Source organism: Pongo abelii, chromosome 21 (genome assembly GCF_028885655.2).
Source record: "Pongo abelii isolate AG06213 chromosome 21, NHGRI_mPonAbe1-v2.0_pri, whole genome shotgun sequence".
Taxonomy (NCBI): domain Eukaryota; kingdom Metazoa; phylum Chordata; class Mammalia; order Primates; family Hominidae; genus Pongo; species Pongo abelii.
In genome coordinates this window covers 38,666,276-38,678,668 of record NC_072006.2, presented here as the reverse complement: position 1 = coordinate 38,678,668, position 12,393 = coordinate 38,666,276, and the positions used below count along the sequence as shown (strand labels likewise).

Sequence of the window (12,393 nt, the reverse complement as noted above, 5' to 3'; positions counted from 1 at the left end):
CTAAAAGCAAGAATTGTTAGTTTGAGAAAAAGAAATATGCAAAGAATCAAATGAGTAGTGTAGTATACTACTTTATACACTACTATAGAAACACAAAAATATACTACTGTGCTTCAAAGGATACCATCAAGAAAGTGAAATAACCCAAAAATGGGAAAAAATATTTGTAAATCATATATCTGATAAAGGACTGGTATCCAAAATATATAAAAAACTTAAAAAACTCAACAATATTTAAAAATGAACAAAGGATAGAGATTTCTCCAAAGACATACAAATGACCAATAAGCACATAAGAAAAATGCTCAACATCCTTAGTCATTAGGTAAATGCAAATAAAAACCACAATGAGATACCACTTCACACCTGTTGGGATGGCTATTATTTAAAACAACAAAACAACAACAACAACAAAAACCAGAAGAAAACAAGAGTTGAAAAGGATGTGAGGATGTGGAGAATTTGGAGCCCCTCTGCACTACGGGTAGGAATATAACGCAGTGTAGTCACTATGGAAAACAGTATGGTGAGATTCCCCCCAAAAATTAAAAATAGAATTACTACATGATCAAGGAATTCCACCTCTGGGTATATACCCAAAACAATTGAAAGCAGGGCCAGGGACAGATATATCTGTATTCTACCACAGTATACCTACGTTTATAGCAGCATAAACAGCCAAAAGGTGGAAATAATCTAAGTGTCCATGGACAGATGAATGTATAAACAAAATGTAGTATATCCAGACTATCAAATATTCATCATTAAAAAGGAGGAAATGCTGACACATGCTACAACATGGATGAAAATTAAAGATATTATTCTAAGTGAAATAAGCCAGCCAGGAAAGGACAAATAAGGTATGATTCTACACTTACGAAGTACTAAAGAATCATAGAAACAGTAGTAGAATGATGTTTGCCAGGACCTGGGGAAAGGGAGTCATGGGGAGTCATTGTTTAAAGCAGCAGTCTCCAACCTTTTTGGCACCAGGGAATGGTTTTGTGGAAGATGATTTTTCCATGGACAGGAGTGGGGAGGGGGATGGTTTCAGGATGAAACTGTTCCACCTCAGGTCATTAGATTCTCATAAGGAATGCACAATCTAGATCCCTCACATGCACAGTTCACAATAGTTATTGCTCCTATGAGAATCTAATGCCTCTGCTGATCTGACAAGTGGTGGAGCTCAGCAGGTAATGCTCACTCACCCTCCACTTACCTCCTGCTGTGCAGCCCAGTTCCTAACAGGCTGGGGACTAGGAGTTGGGGACCCCTGCTTTAATGGGTACCATTTCAATTTTACAAGATGAAAAATGTTTTAGGTCTGGCACAATGGCCTGTAATTCCAGCACTTTGGGAGGCCAAGGCAGGAGTATTGCTTGAGCTCAGGAGGTCGAGACCAGCCTGAGCAACAAAGTAAGACTCTGTCTCTACAAAAAGTTTAAAAATTGGCCAGGTGTGGTAGCACATGCCTGTCGTCCCAGCTACTTGGGAGGCTAAGGTAGGAGGATAGTTTGAGCCCAGGAGGTGGAGGGTGCATGAGTGGAGATTGAGCTACAGCACTCCAGCCTGGGTGACAGAGTGAGACATGTCTCAACAAAAGAAACAATTTTTGGAGATAGGTGATGGTGATGACTGCATAATGATATGAATGTGCTTAATGCCACTGAACTGTACACACTTAAAAATGGTAAATTCTATGTGATGTATATTAAACCCAACAATTAATTTTAAAAAGGAATGAAATATTGTATATGCTAGACCATGGATGAACCTTGAAAACATGCTAAGTAAAAGAAGCTACACACAAAAGGCTGTATATTTGGCTGGGGGCAGTGGCTCACGCCTGTAATCCCAGGACTTTGGGAGGCCAAAGTGGGTGGATCACGAGGTCAGGAGTTCAAGAACAGTCTGGCGAACATGGTGAAACCCTGTCTCTACTAAAAATACAAAAATTAGCCATGCGTGGTGGTGCATGCCTATAGTCCCAGCTACTCGGGAGGCTGAGGCAGGAGAATCACTTGAACCCAGGAGGCAGAGGTTGCAATGAGCTGAGATCACCCCACTGCACTCCAGCCTGGGTGACAGAGAGAGACTCTGTCTCCAAAAAAAAAAGTTATATATTTATTGTATGATTCATTTTATAGGAAATGTCCAGAATAGGAAAATTCATAGAGACAGAAAGTAGATTAGTGGTTACCAAGGGCTACACAGGGGATAAAAGGGGAGTGACTGCTAATGGGTACATGGATTTTTGGGAGGGTGAAAAAATTCTGGAATTAGACAGTAATGATGCTTACATAATCTCGTAAATATGCTAAAATCACTGAACAGGCCAGATGCGGTGGCTCACGCCTGTAATCCCAACAACTTTGGGAGGCCAAGGTGGGTGGATCACCTGAGATCAGGAGTTTGAGACTGGCCTGACCAACATGGTGAAACCCCGTCTGTACTAAAAATACAAAAATTAGCTGGGCGTAGTGGCGGGTGCCTGTAATACCAGCTGTTTGGGAAGCTGAGGCAAGAGAATTGCTTGAGCCTGGGAGGCGGAGGTTGCAGTGAGCCGAGATCAAGCCACTGCACTCCAGCCTGGTCTACAAAGTGAGACCCTGTCTCAAAAACAAACAAACAAACAAACAACAACAAAAAACCACTGAACTGAACTGCATAATTTAAGAAGGTGAGTTTTATAATATGTAAATTATATATCAATAAAATTGTTACTTAAACACTACATGCATGTACAAAACATATGTATAAAAACAAAAAGGAATAGACAGTAAAACAGTAAAGAGGTCAGATATCCAGGAAGGACCATATGTGACCACTAAAATATATCCCACAAAATAAGGTTCAAATATTGTTGACATTAGGTTGAATTCCAAAATATTAATATATTTGCTGTGAGATTAGGATTAGATTTAGTTTTCTACATTTTCAGAAATGTAATTAGATTTCAAATGAGAATATTTGTGGTCATGATGTTAGAGAGTAGGTCTCCCAACTTTCTTTTGCTGCCCTCAGAGAAAAGTTAAAATAACTCTAAATCTCACATTAAGAAAAAAAAATTCAATGTGAAAAAAGGAATCCATTGCAAATAGTTGTAAGGAATCATATAGGGGTGAACAAAATGCCCTTAAACTGGATTGCTATGATGGCTGTGCTATTCTTTAAATCTACTAAATATCATCTTTAATTTCTAGCTGGCTTTAAATAGCTACAGATAACTGGACAAAAGCTGTTTTCTCTATCCTTTCTGATTGTACTTACCAGGTATGACTTCTGGGTAGCCAATTTTCTTTCCCAACTTTTTCAATGCAGAATTTCTGTGGTCCATTGCTCCCTAAAACATAATGAAATCATAAACAGTTTGTTAGTATAGTGGATCTCCAACTGTGTTCCCCAATCCAACAAGCATCACCATCATGAGGGAACTTGTTAGAACCATAAATCCACAGGCCCCACACATCATCTTACCAATTTAGAAACTCTGGGTTAGGTGTGGTGGCTCATGTCTGTAATCCCAGTACTTTGAGAGGCAAAGGTGGGCAGATCACTTGAGGTCAGGAGTTCAAGATCAGCCTGGCCAATATGGTGAATCTTGATCTCTACTAAAAATACAAAAACTAGCCAAATGTGGTGGCGTATGCCTGTAATCCCAGCTACTCAGGAGACTGAGGCAGGAGAATTGCTTGAATCTGTGCAGCAAAGTTGCAGTGAGTCAAGATTGCGCCACTACACTCTCCCCTGGGTGACAGAACGAGACCCTATCTCAAAAAAAACCCAAAAAACCCAAACCCAACCCACAAACAAAAAGAAACTCTAGGAATCAGACTCAGCAATATGTGCTTTAACAAGCTTCCGGGTGATTCTGGTAAGCGTAAAAGTTTGAAGACTGGTTTGTTAATATAAGCCCCAAAGGAGAAAATGCAGTTTCATCTAGCATTCTTTAGCTGGAATAACACAGTTATGATTAATAAAAGCTTACACAAGAACACACAAAAAGCTTAATTTTAGTAGTTTGAAAGACAATAATGAAACTACAATAAAACTTGATTTAAATACAGAATTGATAAAACTTTGTGAAATGTAAACATCCTAGTGAATTCCATATTATTAATGCTAGAACTTACAGGTCCTGTATGGCATACCCTTACAAAAACAGATACAAGTATAAACATAAAATTCTTGCCCCTCATTTACCTGCTGCTGGAGATAGCTGTGAATAGTGATCATAAAAACACCAGTTTTTTAAAAGATCATTACTTTTCCCTAGGAAGCATTTATTGTTGGTCTCAATGACTGGTAATGCTACTAGATATTTTAATTAGAAGGGGGCAGGAACGCTAACTGTTCTGTAATGTGTGACACTGTCAGACACAAAGAACTTTCTCATGTCCCACCTGACTAAACCCAGTATACTAAGTATACCCAATATAAATTGTTAGTGCTTTTGTATTTAATAACACTGAATTGTTTTCACAAGTAGTTATGTAAAAAGTCCAGTAATACAGGAAATATTATTAAAAAACACAGTAAAAATTATTCTGTGGTGTTCAACACATAAATTAAAATTAACTCACTCTGCATGTTCTCTCTACTCAATATATATATTTTTTGAGACAGAGTCTCACTCTGTCACCCTGGCTGGATGGCAGTGGCACAATCTTGGCTCAATGCAACCTCCGCCTCCTGGGTTCAAGCAATTCTCATGCCCTAGAGTAGCTGAGATTACAGATGTGCACCACCACACACAGCTAATTTTTGTATTTTTAGTAAAGATGGGGTTCTGCCATGTTGGCCAGGCTGGTCTTGAACTCCTGGCCTCAAGTGATCAACCCACCTTGGCCTCCCAAAGTGCTGGGATTACAGGCATGAGCCATCATGTCCGGCCTCTACTCAATATTTTATAGCATTTTCTTTTGAGGCCGAGTCTCCCAGGCTGGAGTGCAGTGGGGCAATCTTGGCTCACCACAACCTCCGCCTCCCAGGTTCAAGTGATTCTCCTGCCTCAGCCTCCTGAGTAGCTGGGATTACAGGTGCCTACTACCACACCTGGCTAATTTTTGTATTTTTAATAGAGACGGGGTTTCACTATGTTGGCCAGGCTGGTCTTGAACTCCTGACCTCAAGTGACCCACCCGCCTCGGCCTCCCAAAGTGCTGGGATTACAGGTGTGAGTCACTGTACCTGGTCACATTTCATTTTTTGTAACTTTTTTTTTTTTAAGACACAGGGGATCACTATGTTCTCCATGCTTGAGTGCAGTGGCGATTCACAGAAGCAGTTATAGTGCACTACAGCCTTGAAATCTTGGGCTCCAGCAATTCTCCTGCCTCAGCCTCCAAATAACTGGGACTACAGATGTGTGCCCACCATACCTAGCAGCATATTTAACTACATAGATGGAAAGGAGTTTCATTTAATAATGCACATTAGTATGTAACAGAAAGGATTCTGAATTGCTTTTAATAGATTTAAAATCAAATATTAAAAACTCTGACACCATCCCTAAACCATATAACTTCTGTGTAGACTTTTGTACCTATGTTCCTATTTTCAGCCACCTTTCAAATGTTATGGTCTCCGAGGCTTTTTTACATGTTAGAGTAGAATTTCATGACAGGAGATATATTCTGATACTATGCTTTTAAGATCTACCTCATTTTTCTCCACCTTCACCATCTGTAATTTATTTTTGCAGGTGTATTATTCGTACTTTATTTAGGTTACTTCCCTCCTTTTGTTATCACATATACTTAAGTCTATTATTTATCTTTCTCATCTGTTCTTTTATTTTCCAGTACTACTTCTTTTTTTTGAGAGATGGAGTTTCGCTCTTGTTGCCCAGGCTGGAGTGCAACGGTACGATCTTGGCTCACTGCAACCTCCGCCTCCCAGGTTCAAGCGATTCTCCTGCCTCAGCCTCCTGAGTAGCTGGGTTTACAGGCATGCGCCACCACGCCTGGCTAATTTTGTATTTTCAGTAGAGATGCGGTTTCTCCATGTTGGTCAGGCTGGTCTCGAACTCCCAACCTCAGGTGATCCGCCCGCCTCAGCCTCCCAAAGTGCTGGGATTACAGGCGTGAGCCACCGCACTCAGCCTTTCCAGTACTTCTTATAGAGAATGGCTTTTGATCTTGTCTTAAACCTTTTCTTATAAGTAGGAACAAATATTTGACTTCTTAGGTATATCTTCTAACATAGTTGTCCCCAAATAGACATGTATTAAAACACATATTATTTCATTATAAATTACCTAAAAAATTTAATCCCTTATATTACAGTCAAGGCTATGTATAAGTATTTTCTAGGGATTGTCAATAGGTTATTTCATCCATAAATCAGTGTATTAAAGGGGATATTATGAATATATATTAATAAAAGTGGGATGTTGGATCCATCCCCAAGGTCAAGAAGCATCACATTAAAGAATTATATACACCACCTCTAAAACTTTCTCTTCCTGTGCTGGGTGAAAGTTTAAACTAGATGGCCACCTCTGCAGAAACCTTACAGACCAGGAGAGAATGAGATAATATTCAAAGTACTGCAAGAAAAAAATTGGCAGCCAAGATTACTATACCCAGCAAAACCATCCTTCAGACATACAGGAGAAATAAAGTATTTCCCAGACATGGGAGAAATAGAAGGAATTCATCACCTTATGAGAAATGCTCAAGGGAGTCCCACATCTGGAAGTGAAAAGATGATAATCACTCTCATGAAAATACACAAAAAGTATTAATATAACACTCTGGTAGAGCAGATACACTAAGGGAAAAAAGAACCAAACCTTAGCATTATAGAAAACCACAAAAACCATAATGATAAACAATGAGAGAAAGAAAGGAACAATGGATATATAAAGCAACCAGAAAGTAATTTTAAAAATGACAGGAGTAAGTCCTGATCTATCAGTAATAACCTTGAATATAAGTGGATAAATTCCCTACTAAAAAGATATAGACTGGCTGAATAGATTAAAAAAAAAAAAAAAATGACCCAACTATCATATGCTGCCTCCAAGAAACTTGCTTTACCCGTAAAGCACATACAGACTGAAAAGGAAGGGATGCAAAAGATATTTCATGGAAATGGAAATCCAAAGTGAGCAGGAGTAGCTATATATATATCAGGCAAACAGACTTTAAATAAAAAACTATAAAAAGAGACAAAGGGCATTCTATAATGATAAAGGGACCAATTCAACAAGAGGATATGAGAGTTATAAATATATATGCACCCAACACCAAAGAACCCAGATATAAAAAGGAAGTATTATTACATTAAAAGAGAAAGACAGACTCCAATACTAGTTGGGGACTTCAACATCCACTCTTAGCACTGGACAGATCATCTAGACAGAAAATCAACGAAGAAACATTGGATTTAAACTGTACTTCAGACCAAATTAACCTAACAGTCATTCATAGAACATTTCATCCAACAGCTTCAGAATACACATTCTTGTCATCAGCACATAGAACATTCTCCTGGGGAAACCACATATTAAGACCCAAAACAAGTCTCAACAAATTTAAAAGAACTGAAGTCATAATGTCAAATATATTTTCTGAACACAATGGAATAAGACTAGAAATCAATAAAAAGAGGAATTTTCAAAATTGTATAAAACATGGTAATTAAACATGCTCCAGAATGACCAATGGGGAAATGTAAAAGGAAATTTAAAAATTCCATGAAACAAATGCAAATGGAAACACAATATATTGAAACTCATAAAATATAGCAAAACCAATATTAAAAGGTAACGTTATAGCAATAAATGCCTACATCAAAAAAGTGGAAAGATTTTAAATAAATGACCTAATGATACACTTTGAGAAACCAGAAAAGCAAGAACAAAGCAAACCCAAAATTACTAGAAGGAAAGAAATAATAAAGATCAAAACAGAAATAAACAAAAATGAGGCTAAAAATGAAGACAAAAGATCGATGAAATGAAAAGTTGTTTTTTTTTTTGAAAGGATAAACAAAATTGACAAACCATTAGCTAAACTAACCAAGAAAAGACCCAAATAAATGAAATCAGAAACGAAAAGAGAGACATTACAACTGACACCACAAAAATACAAAGGACCTTTAGAAATTATTATGAACTACACACCAACAACTTAGAAAACCTATGGAAATTGATACATTCCTGGACACATACAACCTACCAAGACTGAACCAAGAAAAAGCGGAAAAGCTGAAAAGACCAATTATAAGTAACATGACTGAATCTGTAATAAAAAGTCTCCCATTTGCACTCCAGCCTGGGTGACAGAGCGAGACTGTCTCACAAAAAAATAAATAAATAAAAGCTAGGCGCGGTGGCTCACGCCTGTAATCCCAGCACTTTGGGAGGCCGAGGTGGGCAGATCACAAGGTCAGGACATCAAAACCATCCTGGCTAACACAGTGAAACCCCATCTCTACTAAAAATACAAAAAATTAGCCGGGCATGGTGGTGGGCGCCTGTAGTCCCAGTTACTCGGGAGGCTGAGGCAGGAGAATGGTGTGAACCTGTGAGGCGGAGATTGCAGTGAGCTGAGATCGTGCCACTGCGTTCTAACCTGGGTGAAAGAGCAAGACTCTGTCTCAAGAAAAAAAAAAAAAAGTCTCCCATCAAAGAAAACAAAAGTCTAGGAACCAATGGAATTCTAACAAACATTTAAAGAAGAACAAATACCAATTCTTTTCAAGCTCTTCCAGAAAATAGAAGAGAGAATTTTTTGAAACTCATTCTACAAGGCCAGCATTACCCTGATACCAAAACCAGACAAGGATACAAAAAACAAAAACAAAAAAAAAAGGAGAAAAAGAAAAGAAGAGAAAACTATAGGCCAATATCCTTGATGAACACAGATGCAAAAATCCTCAATGAAATACAAGCAAATCAAATTCAGCAACACATTAAAAAGATCCAAAGATTGCAAGGATGGTTCAACATATACAAATCAATAAACATAACAAAGTATATCAACAGAATGATGGGCTAAACCATATGATCTTCTCAATAGATGCAGAAAAAATATTTAATAAAATCCAACATCACTTCATAAGAAAAACTCTCAACAAGTTAGACACAGAAGGAATGTACCTGAACATAATAAAGGCCATATATTACAAACCCACAGACAACATCATACTGAACAGAGAAAACTAAAAGCTTTTCCTCTAAGATATGGAACAAGACAAGGGTGCCCACTTTCACCACATTTATTCAACAAACTGCTGGAAGTCCTAGCCAAAGCAATTAGGTAAGAGAAAGAAATAAAGGGCATCAGAATTAGGAAGAAGTTGAACTATCCCTGTTCACAGACAACATGACCTTATATACAGAAAACCTTAAAAACTCCACCAATAAAAAATTATTGGAACTGATAAACACATTAAGTAAAGTTGTAGGATACAAAATCAACATACAAAAATCAGCAGTGTTTCTATAAAACAACAAACTAGAAGAAAAAGAAATCAAGAAAGCAATCCTACTTACAATGGCTACAAACAACAAAAACCTAGAAATAAATTTAACCAAGGAGGTGAACGATGTCTACGGCAAAAACTATAAAACACTGACAAAAGAAATTGAAAAAAACACACAAAAAACGTAAAGACATCCCATGTTCATAGGTTGAAAAATTAATACTCCACTAATAACCATATTATTAAAAATTTCTACAGATTCAATGCAATCCCTACAGAAATACCAATGACGGCTGGGTGTAGTGGCTCACGCCTGTAATCCCATCACTTTGGGAGGCCAAGGTGGGCGGATCACCGGAGTTCAGGAGTGCAAGACCAGACCAGTCACATGGCGAAATGCCATCTCTACTAAAAATACAGGAAGTGGCTGGGTGTGGTGGCGTATGCCTGTAATCCCAGCTACTTGGGAGGCTGAGGTACAAGAATCACTTGAACCCGGGAGGCAGAGGTTGCAGTAAACTGAGAATGTGCCACTGCACTCCAGCCTGGGTGATAGAGTGATACACTCCATCTCAAAAAACAAAAACAAAAACAACCAATGACATTCTTCACAGAAATAGAAAAAACAATCCTAAAACTCATACTGAACTACAAAGGATCCTGAATAGCCAAAGCCATCCTGAACAAAAAGCTGGAGGCATCACACTACTGGACTTCAAGATATACAACAAAGCTATAGTAACCAATACAGCATGGTCTGGCATAAAAGCAGACACATAGACCAGTGGAACAGAAGAGAGAAACCAGAAACAAACCCACATATTTACATCCAACTGATTTTCAATAAAGACACTAAGAACAATCATTGGCTGGGCACAGTGGCTCATGCCTGTAATCCCAGCACTTTGGGAGGCTGAGGCAGGCAGATCACAAGGTCAGGAGTTCGAGACCAGCCTGACCAACATAGAGAAACCCCATCTCTATTAAAAATAGAAAAACTAGCCAGGCGTGGTGGTGCGTGCCTGCAATCCCAGCTATTCAGGAGGCTGAGGCAAGAGAATTGCTTGGTCCTGGGAGGTGGAGGTTGTGGGGAGCCGAGATCTCGCCACTGTACTCCAGCCTGGGCAACGGAGTGAGACTCTGTCTCAAAAAAAAAGAACAATCATTGGGGGAAAGGACACTCTCTTCAATAAATGGTACTGGAATAACAGAAATCTATATGCAAAAAATGAAAGTAGACCCCTTTCTCTCATAATGTACAAAAATCAACTCAAAATGGATTAAACAGGAAAAATGCTTCAGGGCACAGGTCTGAGCAAAGATTTTTCTTTTTTTTTTTTTCTTTTTTTTTTTTTTGAGACGGAGTGTTGCTCTTCTTGCCCAGGCTGGAGTGCAATGGCACAATCTCGGCTCACCTCAACCTCCTCCTCCTGGGTTCAAGTGATTCTCCTGCCTCAGCCTCCCAAGGAGTGGGGATGACAGGCATGCACCACCACGCCCAGCTAATTTTTGTATTTTTAGTAGAGACAGGGTTTCTCCATGGTCAGGCTGGTCTTGAACTCCCGACCTCAGGTGATCCACTCGTCTCGGCCTCCCAAAGTGCTGGGACTACAGGCACGAGCCACCGTGCCTGGCCCTGAGCCAAGATTTTATAAAGAGGACATGAAAAGCACAGGCAACAAAAACAAAAATAGACAAATTGGGTTATATGAAACTAAAAAGCTTTGGCATAGCAAAGGAAACAATCAATACAGTGTAGAGACAATCTGCAGAATGGGAAAAAGTATATGCAAACAATTCATCCAACAAAGAATATCCAGAATATATAAGAACTCAACAGCAAAAAAGAAGAAAAACAATGCACTAAAAAATGGGATATGAGCTAAATAGATATCTCTCAAAATAACAATTTAAACATAACTAATCATCAGGGAGGTGCAAATCAAAACCACAATGAACTATCATCTCACCTCAGTTAGAATAACTGTTACAGATTAAAAAATAACAAATGCTGGCAAGGATGTGGAAAAAGAGGAATTCTTATATACTGTTGGCGGGGATGTAAATTCTTCTTCTTATTATTATTATTAACTTCTTGAGACAGAGTATTGCTCTGTCACCCAGGCTAGAGTGCAACCTCCGCCTCCCAGTTTCAAGCAATTGTTGTGCCTCAGCCTCCCAAGTAGCTGGGATTACAGGCGTGTACCACCACTCTCAGCTAATTTTTTTTTTTTTTTTTTTTTTGGTATTTTCAGTAGAGACAGGGTTTCACTATGTTGGCCAGGCTGATCTCAAACTCCTGGCCTTAAGAGATCCACCCATCTCAGCCTCCCAACAACCATATGATCCAGCAATCCCACTACGGGGCATTCATCTAAAGAAAAGGAAATCAGTATGTTGAACAGACATCTGCACTCTCATGTCTACTGCAGCACCATTCACAAGAGCCAAGATAGGGAATCAACTTACGTGTCCATCATCAGGTAAATGGATACAGAAAATGTGGTGTATAAACAAACTGGAATACTTCAGACATTTTTAAAAAAAAGCAAAATTCTGTCATTTATGACAACATAGATGAACATGTAGGGCATTTTAAGTGACATAAGCCAAGCACAAAAAGATAAATACTACATGCTGTCACTCATGTGAAAGCTAAAAAAGCCAATCTCATAGAAGTACAAAGTGGAACAGTAGTTACTACAGAAGGGTGGCAGGAAGGAGGGGAGAGCCAAAGGTTGGTTAATAGATGCACAAGTACAGATCGGCAGGAAGAATAAGTTCTAGTATTCTACAGCACTATACAATGACTAAAATCAACAACAATTTACCGTGTGTGTGTGTGTGTGTGTATATATATATATATAATTTATTTATTTATTTATTTTTGAGTTGGAGTTTTGTTCTTGTCGCCCAGGCTGGAATGTAGTGGCATAATCTCGACTCACTGCAACC

The 12,393-nt window shown here is 38.7% G+C and overlaps 1 protein-coding gene across 6 annotated transcripts in view; it reads right to left on the bottom strand.

Moving 5' to 3' along the window:
• The window catches only part of ITCH (itchy E3 ubiquitin protein ligase), a 156,095-nt gene that overhangs the window by 2,826 nt on the left and 140,876 nt on the right, over positions 1–12,393 (bottom strand). For all 6 annotated transcript variants that reach the window (XM_063720616.1, XM_054542165.2, XM_024238866.3 and 3 more), the window contains one exon: positions 3,274–3,346. In XM_063720616.1, the coding sequence (XP_063576686.1) occupies positions 3,274–3,346 (73 nt within the window). The remainder of the gene's footprint in view (positions 1–3,273; positions 3,347–12,393) is intronic.